Genomic DNA, 25,785 nt, shown 5'->3' on the forward strand with positions numbered 1-25,785 from the left:
TGAACATGGCCATCACTCCACTTAAACGCTCAGCGTCTACAGAATTTGTCTGTCGTTTAGAGCAGTTCTACGCCATTCTTCTAATTTAGTGATTTGTAGGTTATTTGTATTTCTTGTTTACAGACAACGAAATTACAAGTACGTAACCTTACCAGTGATCTGCAGACTGAAAGAATCAAATCGCAGGTTAACCTCTTGTTTGGCTAATTATGAAAGAGTTTATTTTGAGATTAGACTGATGTTTATAATTATAACTGAAGAACGTTAGCGCAGAATTGAAAGAAACCATTGTTAACCTTCAAACGGACAATCTGCTTCTCAAACAAAGCTTAGAGGTTAGTATTAATAATACATATGATAAATATGTGTAATTAAATCCAGTATTTGCCAAAATGGGTTACACTTCTGTGCAATAGACTTCTTCAACCATTCAAATTAGCATGGCTTACAAAATGATTAGTAAGGAATGCAGAAATTTCTATATCTGATAAACAAATCAGTCCGTGATCTAATAGCCACTGTCTGATGGTCCCACGCAGATGCTGCTGAGGCACAATTGATGTGGACATGGCCATCACTCCACTTAAACGCTCAGTGTCTACAGAATTTGTCTGTCGTGTAGAGCAGTTCTACGACATTCTTCTAATTTAGTGATTTGTAGGTTATTTGTATTTCTTGTTTTACAGACAACAAAATTACAAGTACGCAACCTTACAAGTGATTTGCAGACTGAAAGACAGGAACGGATCAAATCGCAGGTCAGCATCTCGTTGAGCTAGATATGAAAGAGTTTCATTTTGAGATTAGACTGATGTTTATAATTATAACTGAAGAACGTTAGCGCAGAATTGAAAGAAACCATTGTTAACCTTCAAACGGACAATCTGCTTCTCAAACAAAGCTTAGAGGTTAGTATTAATAATACATATGATAAATATGTCTAATTAAATCCGGTATTTGCCAAAATGGGTTACACTTCTGTGCAATAGACTTCTTCAACCATTCAAATTAGCATGGCTTACAAAATGATTAGTAAAGAATGCAGAAATTTCTATATCTGATAAACAAATCACCCTGTGATCTAATAGCCACTGTCTGATGGTCCCACGCAGATGCTGCTGAGGCACAATTGATTTGAACATGGCCATCACTCCACTTAAACGCTCAGCGTCTACAGAATTTGTCTGTCGTTTAGAGCAGTTCTACGCCATTCTTCTAATTTAGTGATTTGTAGGTTATTTGTATTTCTTGTTTTACAGACAACGAAATTACAAGTACGTAACCTTACCAGTGATCTGCAGACTGAAAGAATCAAATCGCAGGTTAACCTCTTGTTTGGCTAATTATGAAAGAGTTTATTTTGAGATTAGACTGATGTTTATAATTATAACTGAAGAACGTTAGCGCAGAATTGAAAGAAACCATTGTTAACCTTCAAACGGACAATCTGCTTCTCAAACAAAGCTTAGAGGTTAGTATTAATAATACATATGATAAATATGTGTAATTAAATCCAGTATTTGCCAAAATGGGTTACACTTCTGTGCAATAGACTTCTTCAACCATTCAAATTAGCATGGCTTACAAAATGATTAGTAAAGAATGCAGAAATTTCTATATCTGATAAACAAATCACCCTGTGATCTAATAGCCACTGTCTGATGGTCCCACGCAGATGCTGCTGAGGCACAATTGATTTGAACATGGCCATCACTCCACTTAAACGCTCAGCGTCTACAGAATTTGTCTGTCGCTTAGAGCAGTTCTACGCCATTCTTCTAATTTAGTGATTTGTAGGTTATTTGTATTTCTTGTTTTACAGACAACAAAATTACAAGTACGCAACCTTACAAGTGATTTGCAGACTGAAAGACAGGAACGGATCAAATCGCAGGTCAGCATCTTGTTGAGCTAGATATGAAAGAGTTTCATTTTGAGATTAGACTGATGTTTATAATTAACTGCAGAACGTTAGCGCAGAATTACAAGAAACCATTGTTCAAATTCAAAGAGGCAATCTGCTTAGCAACCAAAGCTTTGAGGTTAGTGATAAAAATACATATCATAAATAAAGTTAATTAATTAAATCCAATGATTACAACAAGAATGAATCATCTGCAAAAGATTCCAAAGCACTAATTGAAAAAAATTAAGTCTCTTACAAAATGTTTAGTAAAGATCGCTAAGTGTTTCTATCGCACACACAAAGGAAATCGTATATACTGACTATAGCATTAAATTTTCAACTTGAAGATGCGAAATTGCCACACTCTGTTTGGAAAACGAACAAAAATATTGAAAGAAAACTGCAAAATTGTGGTAACAATAACAATACAACTATATGGGTAAATTGCACCTACAAATGATTCTTTGTTTTGGAGAACTTGAAATAGATCTCTCGGAATCAAGATTGCGAATGCCTTAGTGCATTTTCACAGTGTCGCTAAATTAATTAATTAAAGCATATTATGTATTAGGGTGGCTTCTGAGAGCACACGGTGCGAGAGTTTAATTAAGGTATATGTCGTGCTCAAAGTGTAGATTTAGACAATTCATGAATTACCTGTACAAACTATAGATCGCCAATACAAACCATGCATACCTATAACCTTAGACATAACCCTAACCCAAACCCTTACACTAACTCTAACTCTCAAATTAGCCGGACATCTAGAAATCCACAGTTTGTCCATATCCACACTTTGCGCATGACATAATACGTTAACTTAAACGCAGTACGTTACAAGTATTGAAAACTTGTTCTTCTCACAGACTGGAGTTGTCGATAGTGTGTCATCAATCGACGACTTGCCTTCGTGTGGAGCATCAACTCGCGGCTCAATTCGTCTCTTGCCCGTTTCTGTAAATTCTGCGCTTAGGAGAGACGCCTTCATAATATGTGCTGACTTGGAAAATGGAAAATTTCAATGGATTGAAGTGATGACAAATGGTGGCATCCCTACAAACGGTAAATTAATAGCTTTTTGTAAAACACATTCTTTGGCCCAAATCATATATATTTGTTAGACGGAATTACCAAACAATTAATAACTAAACGATTGTTTGTAGGCAGCAGTTGCCGAGAATTGATAGAACCCACATATCTTTCATCTGTTCTACCAGATGGACTCTACAACCTAACAGACAGCAACATGGACTCTGTGACGGTAAGTTGGTACTTCTTAGCCAGTTGGCATCATTTTGAGTTGCTAAGCTCTGTTTAGTGATGACACATTCTATAAATTTGTGATGCGTACAAATATGAATCAAGTTTATCACTAACTTGCGTTCTTGAATCAATACTTGAAATGAAATTAAAATACGTTATAACTTTATTTCTAAAACTACATTTAGTATTAATTTAGCAAACGAACGTCAGTGGTAAAAATTGGTGGCATATATATTCGTTTGGCAAAATAAGCTTGTCTTGATAACGATAAATGTAGGAATTTCTTTAAAATTTTGTTTTGTGCTAAATGACAATAAATTCTCTTACATAAACACAATGCCATGTAGTTACCTGGATGTACACTAGCTTGTTTTAGGAGTAAATGCACGTCCATATATATATATATATATATATATATATATATATATATATATATATATATATATATATATATATATGTATATATATATGTATATTATTATGATTTAATATATTTATATATTAAACCATATATTTGTATATAATACAGAAAATTTTTGGTTGGTCTTTACAAATTAATAATGTTTGCGTTTGTAGGGTTATTGTGATATGACGACAGACGGTGGCGGATGGTTATTGATTGGCAAATCATTTCAACCGAACGTACTAAATTTAGATTCGACAAGCGACCCCGTAACTTTGACAAGCGGGCAAGGATGGTCAAATAGATTTCCATCCATCGTCGTCAACGATTTTCGTGTGCAATTTGCCAATTCGAGTTCGATGGAAGATACGAAAGGAAATTGGTAGAAAGAAAATTGTTGTTTGATATAAATATAAGAGACAACGTCAAATGTGTTGGTGTGTATGTCAGGTACTATCATTTAGCTCGTCCTCGACCTCTTGCTCAACTTTTCACATCTGGATTATTTAATGCAAATGGGTGCGAAGGTAAAGATGGAATCACAGATATTGAATATACAGTTGACATTCGCGGTGGTACAAGAAACAACAATCATAGATGTTCAGCATTTCAAGATCCAGGTTCAGTAAGTTAAATGTTATGCATTTTCTTATGCCCTACTATTTGAGTAAGTTCCTTCTACGTATTAACTATCAGAATTCCTTCAATGGCATCAACAATTGTTTCACTTCAACTGGTTGTTCTATTCCTGGCGACGACGGCTCATTTAGGTAAGCCAACGAGCATACTAATGTTTGTAACATGAAGAAGAGACGTTAGTGATTTTTATGTTGCAAATTGCAATCAATTCATGTGTTTTCCAGTGTCAATAAACCATTTCGATGAATTAATCGGCACTATAAATACGAAGGTGTACGATACCATATGATGTAGTTATTACTATCTAACGCTACAAGTCAGTTGCCAAGTTTGATGTGATAAAAGTTTTATGAAAAAATTCCTCCACACTGATGACCGAAAACCCGAACAACCAAAAATGATCAAAACCATTTATCGAGCCTGCTGACTGCGATCGTTTGTGCATGAGAGAGCGAACTCTATAGATCATCCTGCAAACATCAAAGTCGTACCATGTAAAACGTTTATTTTCTGCAGACGTCGCATTTATATACATGCCGCTTCGCATTTCCTTTATATTGATGTTGAGCAAGTTCACTGTTTATAACGGCTGTCGTGTCAAACGAGATCACACGAATTTTCAAATTTGAAAGCCCACACAAAATCATAAATCTCCAACATGACGTACGACGTTGAAATAGACTATGCAAGACGCTTTGGAGAGTAGAGTATGAGAGAAGTGAAGACATAATACGGTGAACAAAATGCAATTGGCGATGAGAGTTAATTAATAAATAGTTTAGCCTGTCCGGTGGCAAGTGCGCAATGCTGCGTCAATGATACGCTCGTAGCACGAAAACGATAGGAACGTAGTTCATGTATTACATACAATACTGTAGGAAAACCTTTAGAATAGAAATAGATTAAGAGTTGGCGTAGACATGTACTTTATCGCTTGGCATTTCTTGCAGTTTCCATGGACAGAATGCAATATCTGGACAAGACATATCTTCGACTGCTTTCTTTGGATGTGATGATAACAACTGTTGTGCATGCTGGGGTCCAAATGGAGGACAAGAAACTTACTGCAGCAATAACTGTATAACAATAAACGGTGGTAGCAAGCAAAGTTCCGGATATGCATGGTTCTATGTACGCTAATAGAACAATTCTTGTGTCAAGACAGCAGACAATAGCCTACGTACGTTGCACGACGAGTTATTCTAACTTCACTGATAATGCGCATGTGTTCGTTTAAAATCCTAACTGGAAACTGTTTCAAAGTAGAGCAAATCAAAGGTCTTTGGTGCATTACACGAGTTGATTCAACCATCAATTGTTTGTCATATTTACAAATTTAACATTTTATTAACACTTTATGTAGAAAATTTAACATTCGTATCTGCAGTGTATAGAGAGAGGGCTAGTCTTGCAATTAACACAACACCGTGTTGTCGTACTCAACCAGATCAGTCTGGTTTGTAAAGTCTATTACAAGTACGGAAGCAATCCCTGCTTCAAAAGTACTTAGACCATCACGGCTGTCTAGAAAGAAGACATGACTTTACGAAGGATCCGAGTAGATCCCAGAAGCACTGTTTTCTGTAAGTGCTGCAGGTTGTGATGACCTAGAATAATGTCCAGCCACCGTGTAATATACCTACGTGCACTGTGCCCAAAGCTGCCAAGACCACCGGAACCACCAGTGTCCACATGCGACTTATCACCACTCGCAAGTCGCTGCACTTCGCCAACTTCTCAGCATGTTTCCTGCCAATGTTGCCATCAGCAGGGCAGCTGATATCAATAAGAAGACAAGTATTTGTCTTCTAGACAGATGTCTGTCTGGACGATTGGCTTTGATATTCCCGGCAGTGGGGATAATGGTATCCCACATCAATTCATAGTAATGTCATCTGTCTCCACAAGCCTATCAGGATGATGCCCGTAGTATCTGCTCTCCACTGGACTCCAAAATGGAGACAAACATCCTAGTGAATGATGGAGGCCATCTGATTGTGTCGATCAGAGTAGTCCATCGGTGTCAAAGCACTACAGCCTGCCACAATGTGGTCGACAGTTTCCAGGCCTACACTGCACATGCGGCAAGTAAGACTGACATCACGATGTAGAATCTTACGCTCATAGTACCGAGTCCGAAGAGCTTGGTCTTGTTAGTGCCGAGAGTAGCGAGGCTTCTAATCCGGGTTGCACAATAGAACGGGCGTGGTCCTATATGGCTCTCCATCGAGCTTTTGGTGTGTGTGTGTGTGTGTGTGTGTGTGTGTGTGTGTGTGTGTGTGTGTGTGTGTGTGTGTGTGTGTGTGTGTGTGTGTGTGTGTGTGTGTGTGTGTGTGTGTACACAAATCTCAAATTTCTCCTCCCCACGACCATGTTTCATGATAGGACCTACCTTCATTAAAAGATCGTTTCCGTGTCCGACTACAGATGAGTCTAAGAACGATTCGTCTAAGTGAGCAAACGGCGACGAAAAGCTTCATGAACTTCCATCGCCCCATCCTTTCGTATTGTAGCTAGGGACTGTGTGTACGTGATAACCAAGAAACACCTTCAGCAGTCGAATGCCACCTACAGTCAACTATTCACACGTCCCGTACTACAGTATGATCAATCTTTTGCTACACTGTGCTGCATCTAACACTGTTGATAGTCAATGTTTGCAGATATCAATTTCTATGTCAGTAAATACCATACCACTGTCGTTATAAAGGAACCGAGTCCATACCTAGACTGTACATTTCAATTGTCTTGATCACGACGCAAAACGACGACTACCTATACCAGGCCTATAAACGTAATCTGAAATACTAGGAAGTTTGCAAGTTTACTTCCATGACAGCTACGGTTTCAACAAATACGTATTGTCTAGCTAGTACTCGGCGTTTCGGTAGACGGTCTGGAAACTCCGTCGGTCGTGTTACTCACGAACGCCAGGCGCCTACGGATACCGTACAACTAGTTATTATTATTAAGTCAATTTTAGTCAAGTATAGGTATTTATACCATGGTCACGTGACATAAGTGTGCTATGTATACCTTACTTCCGATTAATCCAGCACGCACACTCACACATTTTCACTTGCCCAACAATACGTCATATACACTATCTATCTTTATAATTATGGGCTCGTCATTGGATGCACATCACTTAGCCATTGTATAAGTTGTATAGACTGCGTTGAGTACTAAGCAATAAAATGACAAGAAGATTGCAGCTTACGACTTCTAGGATGTAATCTGTTTTGGTCCAAAATATGTTTTTCGTCAAACTGAGTAAAGACAGAAAATGTACACACAAGTATAGTATAGCTTGTAACTCCCCTAATGTATAGCAATGCCCTTTTTAAGTGTGACACTGTGTGTGTGTGTGTGTGTGTGTGTGTGTGTGTGTGTGTGCGTGCGTGTGTGTGTGTGTGTGTGTGTGTGTGTGTGTGTGCGTGCGTGCGTGTGTGTGTGTGTGTGTGTGTGTGTGTGTGTGTGTGTGTGTGTGTTTGGTATCCCAATACAACATTAACAAAACAACTGGATAGTAAATCTATCATGCATCTGATATGCAGGACAATACACATGCAACAAATTATAATTGCATAAAATTTCCGACTCTCACAAGCCTGAAAATGAGTCTGCGAGTAACACTCCACACCGCATTAATTAAAAAGATATCTACCTCACAACTCAACAGCATCAACTCTCCTGTCAATGTCTTCTAACCTTAACCTTTATAAATCTTTCCATTCCCGCTTCTCGAATCCTAGCAGTCATTCTTGCCTTTGCTTCCTCTGCGCCATACTTTGACTTCCATATTTTCAACAACATCTGCAATCGATGATCTGTATTAGCTCACATCAAACTCAACTTTGATAACTCACATTCATGTCTTCTTCTACTCTGCCTGCACATCTAGCGTACGCTTCTTGCACGTACGCACTATCCTGTAGTACCTTTGAAGAAATGTTCCTGCTACTCACACAGATTGGTGACACTCGTACAGTTGGTAGTTTCTGTACGTTGTTCAAGAGTGGAGTCTAAAGACGTGAAGTTTATCTTGCAATACTGTCTGCATACCTACCCTAGAAACTTACTGATAACGTGCTATGATTTGTAATTTGAAGTTGATTGACGCTACCCGGTCGAGGTAGTCGATTAAGTGTCGCAACAAAGGGATTCGTGATGAACAACACCCAATCTACGTAGACATGCACATCTAGCATAGCATCTTCACTCTGATACTCAATACTTTCTCAGTACTTTTCAGGTTATTGTAGCTTCTGGAGAAGAAGTGGTCACCGTGAACACCAAATTCTCTAGATGATGAGGCATAGCCAAAGTCTCGCCAAGCTTTTCGCGCAAAAGTTTCGTTTCTGAACATTATTGAACCAAGAGAAAAGACTGAAAAACAAGAAACTCACGTCAAACATTCCTGTTGTTGCTGACAAACAGCCGCTAGAACTTAGACTATACTCTCACTTATTCCCATAAACTTTTGAAGACAAAGAGATAAGATGTCCGCCAACAGAACGCGTCAGTCAACGGTTTCTACACACGAGAAACAGTAAACAGAAATTGATTCACCAACCTTAGCTAAATCTATGTATTCTTACCTCTAACTCTGATGGTCACCAAGCGAGCAAGGCTTGATAACCAGAATGAAAACAATAATTCGACCACGTGCACAATCAGAGTACACAGTCCCAACTAGGACTGTATGCATATTAGAAACGTTCGGGGAACACCTTGGGGACTCTTGGTACTACGAAACACACGCATGACAGCAGCTGCGCGGAAATCCCCACTAGAAGAGTAATAACATCTACAGTAGACTAGTGCTCCCCTATACGCTAGAAACAATTTGGGATTATTCTCCCTAGACCCATTAGTCATGCATTGCATGGACTGGGACTGTCTGAGATCACTATACATTATGTCATAATCGTAAACAAATCATATCAAACCTTGCATCAAAACAGCGCGAAGACACACACGACCAAGGCAGAAGTGATTACAACCAAATTCTGTGGTAAGTAACATACTGCTCAGCCAATAGAATCTCGACAAGCAAGTGCATGCATGGATATTCGATTGATGACTTTCTGGAACTGACTCATCTAATGATTTGGCAAGCAATACAGGTTTCCTGACAACGAGAACTGAGGCCTTAGACTCCAGCAGCTAGAGGTGAAAATGAACGCGCCTAGTTGCTACTCGGTACGTTTACACAATTGAGTCTACAAGGCGGCCTTCTACATAACCCGTCACGTCTAGAACTTGTCAGAGTTCAACCTGTTCAAGTCACAATCTCTCCTTGAGTCAAGGCGTGACCATGTGCAGAAATCACTAGACGAGTTCGACAAACTGCAAAAAACTCTGAGAGACATAATCGCACAATTCCAGCAATGGAAGAGAGATACTGACGATCAACTTGCTGAGCTGAAAGCTGCTATACAATGCGGTAGTGCAGGAAGCAAGGTTGCAAGGGCTTGTAAACACATTTGTAGCCAATTACATAACTGTCTGTTTTGTTAGTGCGGATCACCTCGTGGAAGTTTCTATGACAGCTCTGACGATGACACAACACAGGATGCATGGACTGTCAAACCAGACATACAACTAACTAGCAAAGTAAGACCATACATGCAAGCTTTACTCTCAAATAACATTTACTGACAGTTGAAATTGACCAAACAGAAGCAACAGCTATCACCTGACTTGAACACAGGAGAAGCAAACCTTGCTAAAATGCAGAAATTTCACTCAAGCCTAGAGGTAATAATACATGTAATGGCTACATGTTATAATGTCATCTGTCTACATCATTCTATCAAAACCAACCTTCTTTGTTATCAATCTATCAGGCACAACTAGAAAGAGAAAAAACCCAGGAGGTAAGACATGAACTTGTTCATGCTCATGTGCCCCATAATGCCTCCATTACAGACAAACACAACAAAGCAAGACCCTGACCTACAGTTGACTGCGGAAGTTTCAGTAAACATCTTATTGGTATTCACAATTTCAAACCAAAGTGATACTGTCTGTTTGTATAATTCTAGAAGGATCCCTGGCAAGGCACCTTGCCATCAGTCAGTGGTCAACTAAGGTGGCAATCATTCATAAAATTCAATTCAAACAAATAACAGAAATTAGCAATTAGAGCAAAAAACTCCAGTTTCAAATGTGACTGCTGACTTCAATGTGTATTTCAGTTATAACTCACGCAACAACAGCTTTCTTGATATGGATGATGATACTACTACTACTACTACTACTACTACCACTACTACTACACCTGACAAAGAGAAGAAACCGTCGAGTGCAAGTACAGATGCAGATGCCAAATCACAGGCTGAAACAGAGTTCCTTCATATGGAGCAATCACATCAAATGCTGCATACCACAACACCATTTGAAACGATGCAGCAAATTTGTTCATCATGTACCAATATACTGCTGCTTCAAATGAATGATTTGCGTGCACCTCAAAAAGAAACATCAGACAGGTGGTCAACTGCCTCACAGTCACCAGTTACATCAAGGAAGGTGCAGCAACACTCCACAAGTGAGTTCACAGATTCCATAAATACAAATATGAATAAAACATAATACATAACATGTCAGCAAACATTATATACAACATCATGTCAACGTTTGTGATGAACAGATACGACACATTCCCATGACAACCTTACAGCCACATCTCATCACAGCCACAGGTCAAAGCATTTAGTATTGCATATTGCATCTCACTGTGACTGTATAACATATTACACAGAAAAGGAGGCTCGTCCAAACGCTCTTGGCACATAGGCATTCAAAACAGCCAAGCAGAGCAGGTAACATTACCAAAATATGCAACTGGCATGTTTCTGTTAGAGTTGCACAAACTCTCAACATTTTTTCTACTAGAAACCTGAAGCATCATGCAGCCATGTATGGCATGACGAAAGCAACCACATGAAGAACGACACCAGTGACTCACCGACATGAAGAAAGATGACTAACAACATATCAATCCTACAAACCTATATACCCAAATTCATTATTCAATAAATCGCCAAGTGTCACCAAGACTGGCTGGACCCACTGACTGAATGACAATGGTAGACTTGGCAATGTGAACTGTATATATTGTTCATAATACATAAAAGATATTTATTCAGCTACCAGAGAAGAACTAGCAAGATTGTACGTCTAGTTTGTACTGCTCGCCTTATGATTGTGTTGACTGCCCACATTACAATAAGAATCAACTAAGGCCATTCATCACGTGTGTCATATCATCTGTGTCTCCATCTTCTCTGCCTGCTCTGCCTGCTCAGGAAGAGTGGGTGCCATCTCATTAAACATGAACTCATCCTGAAACTCTTTGAGAAATTGAGTAGAACGCGACTCGTCGAGAAACAGCGAATACACCCTCTTGATGTCATCAACAGCAACTTCCGTTCCCTACGAAAACCCAAGTTGACTAGATTACACTTTCAGTGTATCTACGATGCAACAAGCTCACATATAACATTCCATCTAACCTTTCTCTTGCTACACACAAGATTGGCAGTCGTGATTAGTTGAATTGCATATCTCAGTGATGTCTCCATACTAATCTTAGTCAACACTGTCATAGCATCTTCGGACATCTCGACATCTTCCTCCTCACATCGAATGGCTAAGATTTGGTTCAACTCTTTCTCGGAGTAAGGACTAGTAGAAATGATAAGAAGACGATCCAACAGATCAATAGGAATACCATGAGGGCTCTGGTAATTTGTACCACGAATTCTATCCAAAAAGCAATAATTTTAGAGAGTTTGAGTCAAAAGTATTTGAGTTACCTTGTGATTCCTCTGTTTGTTGCCATAATGAGAACAGGAGCCATGTCGTTTTCTAAAGCTCGATTTAGGAATGAGAAACACTCGATATCCAACATGTGGACTTCGTCAATAAACAGAACCTGCCACGACCAATAAACACGATATACAGAAACTGCGCCCGTCTGCAGTTGTAAGTGTAAGTAGTGTCTGTATGATAACAATAACACCAAAGGTTACATTCAATAGCCACACTCTACAGACACAAAACAAAGCAAACATGACCCATACCACACACACACACACACACACACACACACACACACACACACACACACACACACACACACACACACACACATGCGCGTACACACACACACACACACACACACACACACACACACACACACACACGCACACACACACACAGACTTAGATGTATCCAAGCCATTTAATACGTATGCCTTACTCCAGGAACAACTTCTGCTTTTCCTTCTTCTCTCCAATCTGCCACTTTGGCATTGATCTGTTCCCTTACTTCGCTCTTAATTTCACCCGTGTCTCCTACAATGCAGATCCTGAAAATGTAATAATTCCTTCAAAAATTATGCACTTTTGGTTACCAGAAAAGAGAGCAAGAAAGCCCTGTGTCCTGCTGTTGATGACATCAATCTCATGCAGTGACACCGTATGGACAACTTCTTTACGTTTCTGTAACTCTCCCTCAGGACATTGAACAAACTTTGTCTGCAAATGTAATGACAAATGATTACAAACTAGAACTGCATGTATTACACACAAACATAGAGTAACCATGCAGATGCAGTATACACACACCTGTGGTCCCATAGCATCATAGTCTCTTGCTCTCGTGAATGAACGACCAAGTCTTGAGATCTTGCCAGTCGCTTTGTCAATTGTGATAATGTCACTATGCATACAAAGTAAAGGTATCATTAAAATGTAGACCTCACACACACACACACACACACACACACACACACACACACACACACACACACACACACACACACACACACACACACACACACACACACACACACACACACACACACACACACACACACACACACACACACACACACACACACACACACACACACACACACACACACACACACACACACACACACCACAACGTATCTCCAGTTGCCCTCACCCAGCCTGTACTTTTTCTTTTGTTAGTGATTCGATCATCTTCGTTCCCAAGTCATAGATCGTCTCCATTTCAGTTGTCTTCAACGTAAGTTTACCAACTTTGGCACCCTAATACAAAATAACATTGCAATAAATAATTATTAATTTGTTATAAAGTCTCACCGATCCCGATGCCGGTCGATCAATCTGAATCTCTACCACTTCACCCTCAATGATCTCCGTTTCTTCTCTGCAAAGAAAGCAAGCAATTCAATGCTACAATGAGATGATGAAATGACATGTAGAAATGAAACTGGGCAGCATCAATACATGCTGATGCACAAACTTGGTTTCACATTTGTTCTACTGTAGTTACCACGTCTCATCGGCATTCTAACAATTCATTACCCACAGCACATTAACAACTTTCTCACTTTATTCTAACTCCAATGGATCTTCTAAACGCTTGAGTGAGAGCCTCCGTCTTGCTCATCTCCAGAGAAAATATCTCACTCCCTGATATACTGGTGAATGGTGTATCAGCCCCAAGAGCTTGCGCCATACCTGTACACAACAAAGTCACCAAATACATCACCACAACCGTATTGACGGAAAACGCTTGCATGGCCTACAACTAATGAACAACACTACTGTATTACAACTTCCATATTTACTGATCCTCCCAACACATAATTATTGATATTTCAATTTTTAATCAAATAAGCTTACAATCGATATTCATAATAGCAACTGAAAACCAATGTCCATCACAAACAATTTTTATCAGATCTATATACATAAACATAATTACATAATTTATAATATTTAAATGAAGCACTACAGTGTGAACCCTCCGTGTGCCATAGATATGCAGCTTGAGTCACGTTCACAATATTAAACATACGGGACATTTATTTGGTCACGTGTTACGCGGTTGCCTAGCAGGTCGTACATCACATGGTGACCGGCACACACATTGACCGTACCCATTGCGATGGCTGTTTTCCCACTTCCCGGTTGACCAGCAATGAGAACGGCTCTACCAGCAATCTTCGCATCCTGAAAACACAACAACTGGTAACAGCTCCAGTTCTCACCACATTCGCTACGTCAACAAACCTTAATCATTTCCAGTATAACACCAGCTGCCCTGCGAGCAGCAACTTGACCAACCATCCCTTGAGAGACCTGAGCAGACACCAAAATTACTAAACTTTATGAACACTAGACTTACAAAAGAAATCCTGATATCTAGCTACAAATGTCTCTAGCATACTAATTGACTAATCTAATTAACAAATCACGTGACTGTCACAAACAAAAAATCAAACAAATTCACTACATTAAAATTACTACTTTGATCGTGCATCTGAGAGTACTACCAACTATAAATCCTGTCAAGCATGTTTTATATCTACATTCTATCACTACTATTGCCTACTTGTCTGGGTTCGAGTGCATCATCCAATCCTAAGCCCCGGATGTGAGAATGGGCGCCTGAAATGGCAACGAATGAAACACTTTGTGCGTAACAAAACGCAGTTGAAATACCTATTCGTTCTATTCTCGTTACTTCACGGACTTCTTGTACTCCAGAAGTCGTCGGCTGCGAAGAAAACCGAGATTAGCAGCTCACACGAGACGACGCAGACAGAAACGTCTTAGAAATTATGTAAGAATTTATAATCGTTCTAAGTACTAAATTACAACTCGATGTGTACTACGTGGACTATCAGCAAAAACTTACCACCGCCATGTTCTCTGTCGAGCATGCGCGCTATGCAACACGTGCTCCGGGGCGCATACGCACGTGACAACCTTGCAATGCATTGAAATATTTATTGATATTATATTATTATGCTTAGAAAAACTCAAAATTTATACTCAAAACAACTAACGACTTTATTTCCATTTCTTTTTCTTTTCTGGATTCTGACTAGCGGATGACGTCATCGACGTCACATCTTGTGTAATACCCCTCTCGTCAGATGTAGTTTCATTACTGACTTCACCTGCAGTCAACTTTCGTTTACGATTCTTAGAAGCAGTACCTTCACTACCGGCACGCTTTAGTTTTTTCTTTAGCTTCTTGGGTGACGACGACGACACATGGGACACACGGTCTCCAATAGATTTGACTGACAAAGCAACTGGCACACTAGACGATGAACCCTTGTGTTTAGAAAGTCCAGCCCAGACAGACTTTGCTTTGGATATGCTTCGTTCCTCAACCGTCTCTCCTTTGTGTATATCATTTGTTGCAGCATTTTTGTTCTTTCCTTGTTTAGACGTATGCATGTCGCTGCTCTCTTCATTCTGCACACTGCAGTTTGTTCTCTCTTGAACTACGTCGTCGGCTTCATCTCCTTTACGTGCTGGCGTTTCTAATAACTCAGTCTCCATTGTCGTTCTATTGAGCTTTGACCGCTTTTTGTTCTTCGATTTCTTCAAACTGCCACACCTACTCGGAGTGTCTGACTGGCTTGTGTTTCCATCAACTGAATGTATCGATGCATCTTTCTCTGTTTCACATACGTCTCTGTCTTCTTTCTTCTCTGTCGTGTCTAGTAATTTCCCTCTGATGCTCATCACTCCGTGTGCGTGATCGACGGTTGTTACACTAAATGTTACACGATCGCTGACTGACAGAGAAAATCCTCGCCATCCGTTTCTTGTCTGATCTTGGTGTCTTGAGTGAAGAATAGCAGCATTGAAACAATCGTAAACAAGACATGCCACGTGATCCTCACTTATCTTTGTCACCACACCCTAAATAGATTACATTAAGTTAAGCAATAATTAATTAATTAATTATTTAGTAAACGTGCCCAAAATGTGATATTCAAATAAAGCATAGCTAACACGTACATTAAATGTATTAGCAGATTAACTTACAATTCGAACAGACAGACTAGCTTTACTTGTTGGTGACCAGTTTGTGGTCACTGGAGTGGACGTTATTATTCAATTTTCTTTGTAGTGGTTAACTGATTAAATAAATGGACTTAGACGGACAGACAGACAGACGACAGACAGACAGACAGACAGACGACAGACAGGCAAGCAGGCAAGCAGACGAACAGACACAGACAGACAGACACACACCCAAACAAACACACAGACAGACAGACAGACAGACTGACAGACAAACAGGGAGACAGAAAGAATTGCCATTCAATTGCAACGTTGCAATGCCAGTGTACTTCTGAAGAATATCAGTAATGCCTTGTCGAGACAGGCCAAGTGCCCAGACTCGTAGGTGTTCTATAGAAAAGGGATCACATGATCACTTTTAACTAATTAGTAGTTAAATATATATTGTATTTAGTTGTTAGTTGTTTTCTCTTGCTTTTATTGTCATAGGACAAACTTAGTTAGTCATTTGCTATTGTATTCTAATTCAAATATGAAAAGTATATGTATTGACAGACAGACAGACAGACAGACAGAAAGACAAACAGACATACATTAGGTATAGATAGCAGTATAGTTGTAGTGGCCGCATAGAGCCTGCTTAAACTCACCTTCTCTTCATTAGCCTGTAGTAGTGTTCATGTTTGAAATATATGAGGATTAACAGACAGACAGACAGACAGACAGACAGACAGACAGACAGACAGACAGACAGATAGACAGACAGACGTGTAGACAAACACACAGACAGAAAGAAAAACAGGCAGGCAGACAGACAGACAGACGGACAGACAGACGGACGGACAGACAGACGGACGGACAGACAGACATGTAGACAAACACACAGACAGACAGAAAAACAGGCAGGCAGACAGACAGACAGACAGACAGACAGACAGACAAACAGACAAACACACAGACAGAGAGACAAACACATAGACAGGCAGGCAGACAGACAGACAGACAGACAGACAAACAGAGAGAGAGAGAGAGAGAGAGAGAGAGAGAGAGAGAGAGAGAGAGAGAGAGAGAGAGAGAGAGAGAGAGAGAGAGAGAGAGACAGACAGACAGACAGACAGACAGACAGACAGACATAGACAGGCACACAGTTGTGATCAATAGCTTTGTTACACAGAAATTCACCTCCAATACTGTCCCCCGCACTGGTCTAAATACAGTAGCCGTATATCTGATCTTGCCATGTACATATGGTTGCTCATCCACAATAGCTCCTGCTCTCTCAATCAACTTGATTGCTCTGTAGCAAACCAGAACTCCGTTGAACTTACTTGTACAGACGAGCAAACGTCGATTTAAAACCGCAGTCACATAACTAGCAACGTCGTGCACACAGTCAGGCGGAATAACTAGACGCTCGGTGATGATCTGCTCACGAAAAGCAGATTCTACAGACATCCGGGATACTGTTATCCGGGTTACAACACGAGAGCGAAGCGATGAGACGCGTTGGAAAGGCGAGCTTTTCATTGGGTGGATCACAAAAAAAGCTTACAAAACAACTACTGCGTATTTTAAGATTTGATCTAACTTAGTGTATAAACACGAATCTGCAGATACTACCTCGTCCCAGTACTCTGCATGTCTGGCTACGACAATATTCAAGTTAACCATGTGTACCACTGATATTTCAAACATACATACACGTAACACATGTCGTGGAAATAAAGAACAAATGCAATCATTTGTAGTAGTATAGGCAGATGCTATACGTCTAGGCAAGCTCTACTGTAACTGCCTACACAAACGCTCACCTAGAGCTTGATAGCTAGATAGATAGCTAGACAGGAAGACGTAGAGACAAAGACTGATCGCGATACTAGAATGAGCAATGAAGTTTTCAACGAGTTAGCACTAAGACAAGCAAGTCAATTTAGTTGGTCGTATCCATTTCTAGTTGTCGTATCCATTTCTAATTGGTCGTAATCATTTCTAGTTGAACGAAGAATCTTTACACAAAGATAGACAATTACGCCCTGCAAACAAGTACAAATGTAATAAATAGAGAGTCACGCCTAACTAGTTACAGCAATGAGGTAACGACTTACCCACGCTAGAGTCAACAATCCAGATAAAGCGCAATAGAAACCGCCAAGAAAGTAGATCTCGTTGAATAGTGGAGCAGTTTCGCACGTAATGTAGACTGTTTCACCAAACGATAGAAGGCAGGTCAGGGCAGAAAACGTGACGTCCGCTTTCCGTAGTCTCCAAAAACAGGAACGTCTAACATGTCCGTCTCGATACAGAATGTCAAGCGCAAGAAAAATTAGGCACAGCAGGCAGGAGAGAGAGGCGACAGATTAACCAATTAAGTCGTAAAACAAAGAGAAAACCAGCTTTACGGTGGAGAAAGTCTAGAAAACAAGACGTTCCACAAGCTGGCTAGTCAATTGTGCCACTGCCACTTCAATGCGAGTAATATTACTATAGCAACAAGTCTGTACATTGACAGAAATGTTTCACGTCTCTTTGTGGCAGAATCCATGTCGTGATAAAAGGCCCAACAGAACAACAATACTTTGATCACGTGAGTTCCGAACTCGTGGGGGGACCGTGTGTGCACCGATCCTTCTACTTAATTAAACACAATATATGGCAATCCCGCGCATGAGCGAGCACGTCTCATCTCTATAGTGCATGGTTCTTAGCGGAGTTCTTCCACAGTTTAGCGTCTGAATATATGTATAGATAATTGATGAACCAGCAACACATGCATACTAAAGCATATTATGACATGCAACATCCACGCAATCAGTTCAAATTGAGGATGTCTAGTGCCATCAATCTCAAAAAAACACGTATACTTGTAACACATATACCGTGCACAGTCTTGAAGTCTTAGAGCATACACTATACGCAAGCTCACACGCAAGGCGTTTTTCTGAGGATTGCAGTGAGTCATTGCGATGGGCATGCCACATACTCGGGTTCATGCCGATTTCTGTACGATGATCGAATAATCATTGCCCAAAGATACACAATTCCGACCTGCAAAACAAATATTTTTAATTACAGCCAACATGGCTACACACACACACACACACACACACACACACACACACACACACACACACACACACACACACACACACACACACACACACATTACCCAAAGATTAGTCAAAACTGCAGAAAAGATGCAAAAAGAATGCAGCAGCAACGAGGTAGCAGTCCAGAAAGTAGTCTGAGAACTTGTGGGTACCACGAAATGTCGTGCCCCAGATAGTTTCAGCAAAACAAACAAGACTCACTGCAGTAGAACCAAGACGTCTAGTACACGCAGCCTCAACAAACAGGCACGTCCAATAAATCCGCCTCGATTTAGAATGTCAACGGCAAGAAAAACAACGCACAGCAAACTGGATAAAGAGACGACAGCAATGCCAAGCTCACACGCAGCACTCTCCATGGCTATTTCCTCCCGGGTCTAGTCCAAGAGAGCAAATAGCGTAGTCGTTATATTAGTGCTGACAAACAAGCGAGAGAGGATGATGGCCAGATTTACTGTGGAGAAGGTCTCTAGAGAAACGAAAGACGTCGATCACACACATGCACACACTATACAACTTTATGTCTAGTATACAAGAGCAAGAAGTCTGTACAGTGACAGATACGCTTGACGTCTCCCATCAGCATCCATTTCTTGATACAGCGCAGTCTACTAGCGTACGGTATTTCGAACAAGAAAATATCACGCCAGTTATTTATTAATTATGATAATAAATAATTAAATAATACATGCATGCAGCAACGACGCACGCTACTTGCAATTGTGTGTACACCTATATACAAGTTGATAAATTCTGACTGTTCTTACACGAGTACATGCAGTAGTAGCGATCCGTTAGCAACTGCATGATGGTAGGATGGTCTGGCGAAGGAATGTACCAAAAATAATTGGCGTCCATTTTGGCAGCCACAAATGAAGCGGTGTCCGAGGAAATCCTGTTCACTCCGGAAAGTGTCTCCCGAACAACTCTAGCTTAGCCCTAACATGGCATGGACTAGACCGGGCTATACGTACACCCCATCATTTGTAGGCGTGGTTATAAAATTGTGGACTGTAGATACGTTAAAGAACCAAAGCTGTGTAGAGTATATATTCAGTCTGAAGCTACCATTGATTCTACTGTATCAGTCAATTAGATGTCGTTAAAAGTAGGCGTGTTAATAAAAGAAAGCGTGTCATAAATTTTACTCGTAAAAATTTATGAATACTAAAATTTATAAATAAAAAATTTCATAAATATTAGTATTTATGAATATAAATATTTATAAATACTAATATTTATAAATACTAATATATATAAAAACTAATATTTATGAATACTAATATTTATGAATACTAATATTTATGAATACTAATATTTATGAATACTAATATTTATGAATACTAATATTTATGAATACTAATATTTATAAATACTAATATTTATGAATACTAATATTTATAAATACTAATATTGATGAATACTAATATTTATGAATACTAATATTTATGAATACTAATATTTATAAATACTAATATTTATAAAAAAAACAATATTTATGAATACTAATATTTATGAATACTAATATTTATGAATACTAATATTTATAAATACTAATACTTATAAATACTAATATTTATAAATACTAATATTGATGAATACTAACATTTATAAATACTAATATTTATAATACTAACATTTATGAATACTAACATTTATTAAAACTAATATGAATAAATACTAATATTTATGAAAACTAATATTTATGAATACTAATATTTATAAATACTAATATTTATAAAAACTAATATTTATAAATACTAATATTTACAAATACTAATATTTATAAATACTAATATTTATGAATACTAATATTTATGAATACTAATATTTATAAATACAGATATTTATAAATACTAATATATATAAATACTAATATTTATGAATAACAATATTTTAAATACTAATATTTATAAATACTAATATTTATGAATACTAACATTTATGAATAACAATATTTATGAATACTAATATTTATAAATACTAATATTTATGAATACTAATATTTATGAATACTAATATTTATGAATACTAATATTTATGAATGCTAATATTTATAAATACTAATATTTATGAATACTAATATTTATGAATACTAATATTTATGAATACTAATATTTTTAAATGCTAATATTAATGAATACTAATATTTATGAATACTAATACTTATGAATACTAATATTTATAAATACTAATATTTATAAATACTAGTATATATAAATACTAATATTTATGAATAACAATATTTATAAATACTAATATTTATAAATACTAATATTTATGAATACTAACATTTATGAATAACAATATTTATGAATACTAATATTTATGAATACTAATATTTATGAATACTAATATTTATGAATACTAATATTTATAAATACTAATACTTATCAATACTAATACTTATAAATACTAATATTTATAAATACTAATATTTATAAATACTAATATTTATGAATACTAATATTTATGAATACTAATATTTATGAATACTAATATTTATGAATACTAATATTTATGAATACTAATATTTATGAATACTAATATTTATAAATATTAATATTTATGAATACTAATATTTATGAATACTAATATTTATGAATACTAATATTTATAAATACTAATATTTATAAATACTAATATTTATGAATACTAATATTTATGAATACTAATATTTATGAATACTAATATTTATGAATACTAATATTTATAAATACTAATATTGATGAATACTAATATTTATGAATACTAATATTTATGAATACTAATTTTATAAATACTAATATTTATGAATACTAATATTTATGAATACTAATATTTATGAATACTAATATTTATAAATACTAATATTGATGAATACTAATATTGATGAATACTAATATTTATGAATACTAATATTCATAAATACTAATATTTATAAATACTAATATTTATGAATACTAATATTATAAATACTAATATTTATAAATACTAATATTTATGAATACTAATATTTATGAGTACTAATATTTATAAATACTAATATTTATGAGTACTAATATTTATGAGTACTAATATTATATAACAGACAGACAGACAAACAGACAGAGAGAGAGACAAAAAATAGACAGGCAGACAGAGAGACAGACAGACAGACAGACAAACAAACAGACAGACAGACAGACAGACAGACAGACAGACAGACAGACAGACAGGCAGACAGGCAGGCAGGCAGGCAGGCAGACAGACATACAGACAGAGAGACAGACAGACAGACAGACAGACAGACAGACAGACAGACAGACAGACATGCAGACAAACACAGACAGACGAACAGACAGACAGACAGACACACATGTAGACAAACACACAGGCAGACACAAAAAGACAGACAGACAGACAGACAGACAGACAGACATGCAGACAAACACAGACAGACGAACAGACAGACAGACAGACAGACAGTTATTGGAGATATTCACGGTACGTACTTCTATTGGAATTCAAATTCTTGGTATACCTATTGGACATCAGGAATATGTTTCTAAGGTTTGCATGGAAGTTGTGAAATCAGGCAACAATCTTTGTCAGCAGTTGTCAGATTTAAATGAACCTCAGGGAGCTATGATTGTACTAAGACATTGTCATACAACTCGTCTCAACCATCTGGCTGAAAGTGATCTAAAAAAGGAGATTCTACAGAAATCCAGGATACTGATATCCGGGTTACAACATGAGACCGAAGCGATGAGACGCGTTGGAAAGGAGAGCTTCTCATTGGGTGGATCACACAAAAGCTTACAAATTAATTACTGCGTATTTTAAGAGTTGATTTAACTTAGTGTATGAACACGAATCTGCATATAGTACCTAGTGCCAGTACTCTACATGTCTGGCTAGGACATTATTCAGGTTTACCATGTGTACTACTGATATCCAAACACACATACACGTAACACATGTCGTGGAAATATAGAATAAATGCAATCATTTGTAGTAGTATAAGTAGATGCTATACGTCCAGGCAAGCTGTTCTTTATCTGCCTAGATACACAAACGCTCACCTCTAGCTTGATAGCTAGATAGATGGCTAGACAGGCAGACGCAAAGTGAAAGACTGATCGTGATACTAGAATGAGCAATAAAGCTTGCAACGAGTTAGCACTAAGTCGACAAGTCAATCTAGTTGGTCGTATCCATTTCTAGTTGAACGAAGAATCTTTGCACAAAGATAGACAATTACGCCCTGCAAAACAAGTGAAATGTAATAAATAGAGAGTCACACCTAACTAATTAATTTATTGATAAAGAAGACAACCGTCCTACAGCAGTGAGATAACGACTTACCCACGATATAGTCAACAATCCAGAGAAAGCGCAAATGATACCGCCAACAACAACACTAACGTCATCTTCATATGGATGATATGGATATGGATCGTCGTTGGATAGTGAAACAGTAGTGTACGTAATGAGGACTGTTTCAGCAAACCAGAGAAGGCAGGTCAGAGCAGAAAACGTGACGTCCGCTCTCCGTAGTCTCGCAAAACATGAACGTGTAACATGTCTGTCTCGATACAGAATGTCAAGTGCAAGAAAAATTAGGCACAACAGATAGGAGAGAGAGACGGCAGATAGACCAATTATGACGGATAGAAAAACTATGTCAGCAGCGTCGAAAGCCCAAATAAGAAGTAGAATCAGATTTACGGTGGAGAAAGTCTGGAAAACAAGACGTTCCACAAGCTGGATAGTCAATTGCGCCACTGTCACTTCAATGCGAGTAATATTACTAGAGCAACAAGTCTGTACATTGACAGAAATGTTTCACGTCTCTTTGTGGCAGCATCCATGTCTTGCTAACGGGTCCAACAGAACATCACTACTTTGATCACGTGAGTTTCGAACACGTGGTGGAGCCGTGTGTGCGTCGATCCTTCTATATCTATAACTAAAACGCGGCTTTTCTCATAGAGCGGCAATCTCGCGCATGAGCGAGCACGTTTCATCTCTATAGCACATGGCTCTTAGCGGCACTTTTCTACAGTTCAGCGTCTGAATATATGTATAGATAATTGATGAACGAGCAACACATGCGCACTACAAGCATATTATGACATGCAGCATCCATACAATCAATTCAAATTGAGGTTGTCACGTGCCATCAATCTCAAACAACACGTATACTTGTAACACATATCTACACTATACCCAAGCTCACATGCAAGACGTTCTTCTGAGGATTGCAGTGAGTCATTGCGATGGGCATGCAACATACTCGGGTTCATTCCGATTTCTGTACGATGATCGAATAATCATTGCACAAAGATACACAATTCCGACCTGCAAAACAAATATTTTTAATCACACCCAACATTGTTACACACACACACACACACACACACACACACACACACACACACACACACACACACACACACACACACACACACACACACACACACACACACACATACACACACACACACACACACACACACACACACACACACATACACACACACACACACCTTACCCAAACAATAGTCAAAACTGCAGAAAAGATGCAAAAGAAAGCCGCAGCAACGAGGTAGTAGGTCGGAAAGTAGTCTGACTTGTGAGTACCAAGAAATGCCGTGCCCCAGATAGCGTAGATTGTTTCAGCAAAACAAACAAGACTCGTTGCAATAGAAACCGTGACGTCTAGTATACGCAGCCTCAACAAACAGGCACGTCCCATAGGCGAAGGAAGCCTCTGCTGAGTGGGGGGGCACAACGGTTTGTCAGGCCATAGAAATCCAAGAACACTGCTAACTCTATGCCTTAGGGTTAGGGTTAGGGTTAGGGTTACCCTAACCCTAAGATAACGGAGAGCATTTTGTGGGGGCACGTGCCCCCACGGCCCCCCCGGTTCCGTCGCCACTGCGTCCAATAGATCCATTTCGATTTAGAATGTCAACGGCAAGAAAAGCAACGCACAGCAAACTGGATAAAGAGACGACAGCAATGCCAAGCTCACACGCAGCAGCCTCTCCATGGCTATTTTCCTGCTGTGGGTCTAGTCCAAGAAAGCAAATAGCGTAGTCGTTAGTGCTGGCAAACAAGCGAGAGAGGACGATGGCCAGATTTACTGTGGAGAAGGTCTAGAGAAACGAAAGACGAGACATCGATCACAGACATGCACATAGACAATTTCGCTGCATGCTCTAGATATCTAGATATATAAATCTAAATGTCTAGTACAAGAGCAAGAAGTCTGTACAGTGACAGAAACGCTTCACGTCTCCTATCAGCATCCATTTCTCTTGATACACGCGGTCTATTAACTAATGTATGGTATTTCGAACAGGAAAAAGATCACGTGAGATCACGAGGGACATGCATGCAGCAACGACGCACGCTACTTGTGTGTACACTTACTCAGGGGCGTACCTAGAGCATTTAGTGGGTTGGATCTTTCAGTGCTTAAATTTAGTGGACCTCTCTGTCAGTTTAGGATGCTCTATTCTAGTTACTCTATTTATTAATTACAGGTTTATTGGAAGACATACGTAAGTATGCATAGTATAAATGTAATACTGATACACACTGCACAAGGAGTTTTGCTGTCTAGATCTGCTTGCATCGATCTACCTACAGACATCTGGAACA

At 38.4% G+C, this 25,785-nt stretch overlaps 6 protein-coding genes and 1 long non-coding RNA gene across 9 annotated transcripts; 2 read left to right on the plus strand and 5 right to left on the minus strand.

Moving 5' to 3' along the window:
- The first annotated feature begins 5 nt into the window (after positions 1–5).
- Positions 6–5,572, plus strand: LOC134188599 (angiopoietin-2-like). The gene is made up of 16 exons (XM_062656766.1): positions 6–47; positions 100–186; positions 261–335; positions 687–758; positions 834–908; positions 1,089–1,123; positions 1,235–1,322; positions 1,397–1,471; positions 1,823–1,894; positions 1,968–2,042; positions 2,773–2,968; positions 3,070–3,167; positions 3,746–3,954; positions 4,023–4,197; positions 4,269–4,342; positions 5,162–5,572. The coding sequence occupies exons 1-16, from the start codon at positions 6–8 to the stop codon at positions 5,349–5,351; spliced, it is 1,638 nt and encodes a 545-aa protein (XP_062512750.1). The 3' UTR covers positions 5,352–5,572.
- A 2,203-nt stretch (positions 5,573–7,775) lies between these two features.
- On the minus strand, positions 7,776–8,881 carry LOC134189149 (uncharacterized). The gene is made up of 6 exons (XM_062657391.1): positions 8,813–8,881; positions 8,679–8,747; positions 8,460–8,600; positions 8,294–8,397; positions 8,081–8,236; positions 7,776–8,027 (listed from the first exon to the last, which is right to left on the minus strand). The coding sequence occupies exons 2-6, from the start codon at positions 8,686–8,688 to the stop codon at positions 7,908–7,910; spliced, it is 531 nt and encodes a 176-aa protein (XP_062513375.1). The 5' UTR covers positions 8,689–8,747; positions 8,813–8,881; the 3' UTR covers positions 7,776–7,907.
- Positions 8,882–9,168: 287 nt separating this feature from the next.
- LOC134188803 (location of vulva defective 1-like) lies at positions 9,169–11,242 on the plus strand. Of its 2 annotated transcripts, none has more exons than XR_009971386.1 (11): positions 9,169–9,416; positions 9,474–9,677; positions 9,735–9,830; positions 9,897–9,974; positions 10,064–10,093; positions 10,146–10,196; positions 10,262–10,308; positions 10,415–10,767; positions 10,827–10,921; positions 10,981–11,041; positions 11,115–11,179. XR_009971386.1 is itself a non-coding variant. In XM_062657006.1 (11 exons), the coding sequence occupies exons 1-11, from the start codon at positions 9,393–9,395 to the stop codon at positions 11,193–11,195; spliced, it is 1,077 nt and encodes a 358-aa protein (XP_062512990.1). In that variant the 5' UTR covers positions 9,169–9,392; the 3' UTR covers positions 11,196–11,242. The 2 variants fall into 2 exon arrangements, 1 of the variants encoding a protein (XP_062512990.1); XM_062657006.1 differs by having other exon boundaries at positions 10,870–10,921; positions 11,115–11,242.
- A 3-nt stretch (positions 11,243–11,245) lies between these two features.
- Positions 11,246–14,969, minus strand: LOC134188802 (ruvB-like 2). Its single transcript, XM_062657005.1, has 14 exons — positions 14,919–14,969; positions 14,723–14,777; positions 14,613–14,668; positions 14,291–14,359; positions 14,158–14,230; positions 13,606–13,735; positions 13,355–13,421; positions 13,194–13,300; positions 12,851–12,944; positions 12,637–12,760; positions 12,483–12,577; positions 12,038–12,156; positions 11,735–11,984; positions 11,246–11,654 (listed from the first exon to the last, which is right to left on the minus strand). The coding sequence occupies exons 1-14, from the start codon at positions 14,925–14,927 to the stop codon at positions 11,481–11,483; spliced, it is 1,422 nt and encodes a 473-aa protein (XP_062512989.1). The 5' UTR covers positions 14,928–14,969; the 3' UTR covers positions 11,246–11,480.
- Position 14,970: 1 nt separating this feature from the next.
- LOC134188600 (DNA-directed RNA polymerase I subunit RPA43-like) lies at positions 14,971–17,500 on the minus strand. Its single transcript, XM_062656767.1, has 2 exons — positions 17,228–17,500; positions 14,971–15,940 (listed from the first exon to the last, which is right to left on the minus strand). Exons 1-2 carry the CDS (start codon positions 17,498–17,500, stop codon positions 15,074–15,076), a joined length of 1,140 nt encoding a protein of 379 aa, XP_062512751.1. The 3' UTR covers positions 14,971–15,073.
- A 200-nt stretch (positions 17,501–17,700) lies between these two features.
- Positions 17,701–18,611, minus strand: LOC134189159 (uncharacterized). 2 transcript variants are annotated; one of them, XR_009971450.1, is made up of 3 exons: positions 18,528–18,611; positions 18,151–18,456; positions 17,701–18,078 (listed from the first exon to the last, which is right to left on the minus strand). It is a non-coding gene; the product is annotated as an uncharacterized LOC134189159 (long non-coding RNA). The 2 variants fall into 2 exon arrangements; XR_009971449.1 differs by having other exon boundaries at positions 18,151–18,605.
- A 4,453-nt stretch (positions 18,612–23,064) lies between these two features.
- LOC134189039 (uncharacterized) lies at positions 23,065–24,870 on the minus strand. The gene is made up of 4 exons (XM_062657270.1): positions 24,671–24,870; positions 23,928–24,477; positions 23,482–23,856; positions 23,065–23,380 (listed from the first exon to the last, which is right to left on the minus strand). Exons 2-4 carry the CDS (start codon positions 23,985–23,987, stop codon positions 23,312–23,314), a joined length of 504 nt encoding a protein of 167 aa, XP_062513254.1. The 5' UTR covers positions 23,988–24,477; positions 24,671–24,870; the 3' UTR covers positions 23,065–23,311.
- Between the last annotated feature and the right edge of the window lie 915 nt (positions 24,871–25,785).

Source organism: Corticium candelabrum, chromosome 13 (assembly GCF_963422355.1).
Source record: "Corticium candelabrum chromosome 13, ooCorCand1.1, whole genome shotgun sequence".
Lineage (NCBI taxonomy): Eukaryota > Metazoa > Porifera > Homoscleromorpha > Homosclerophorida > Plakinidae > Corticium > Corticium candelabrum.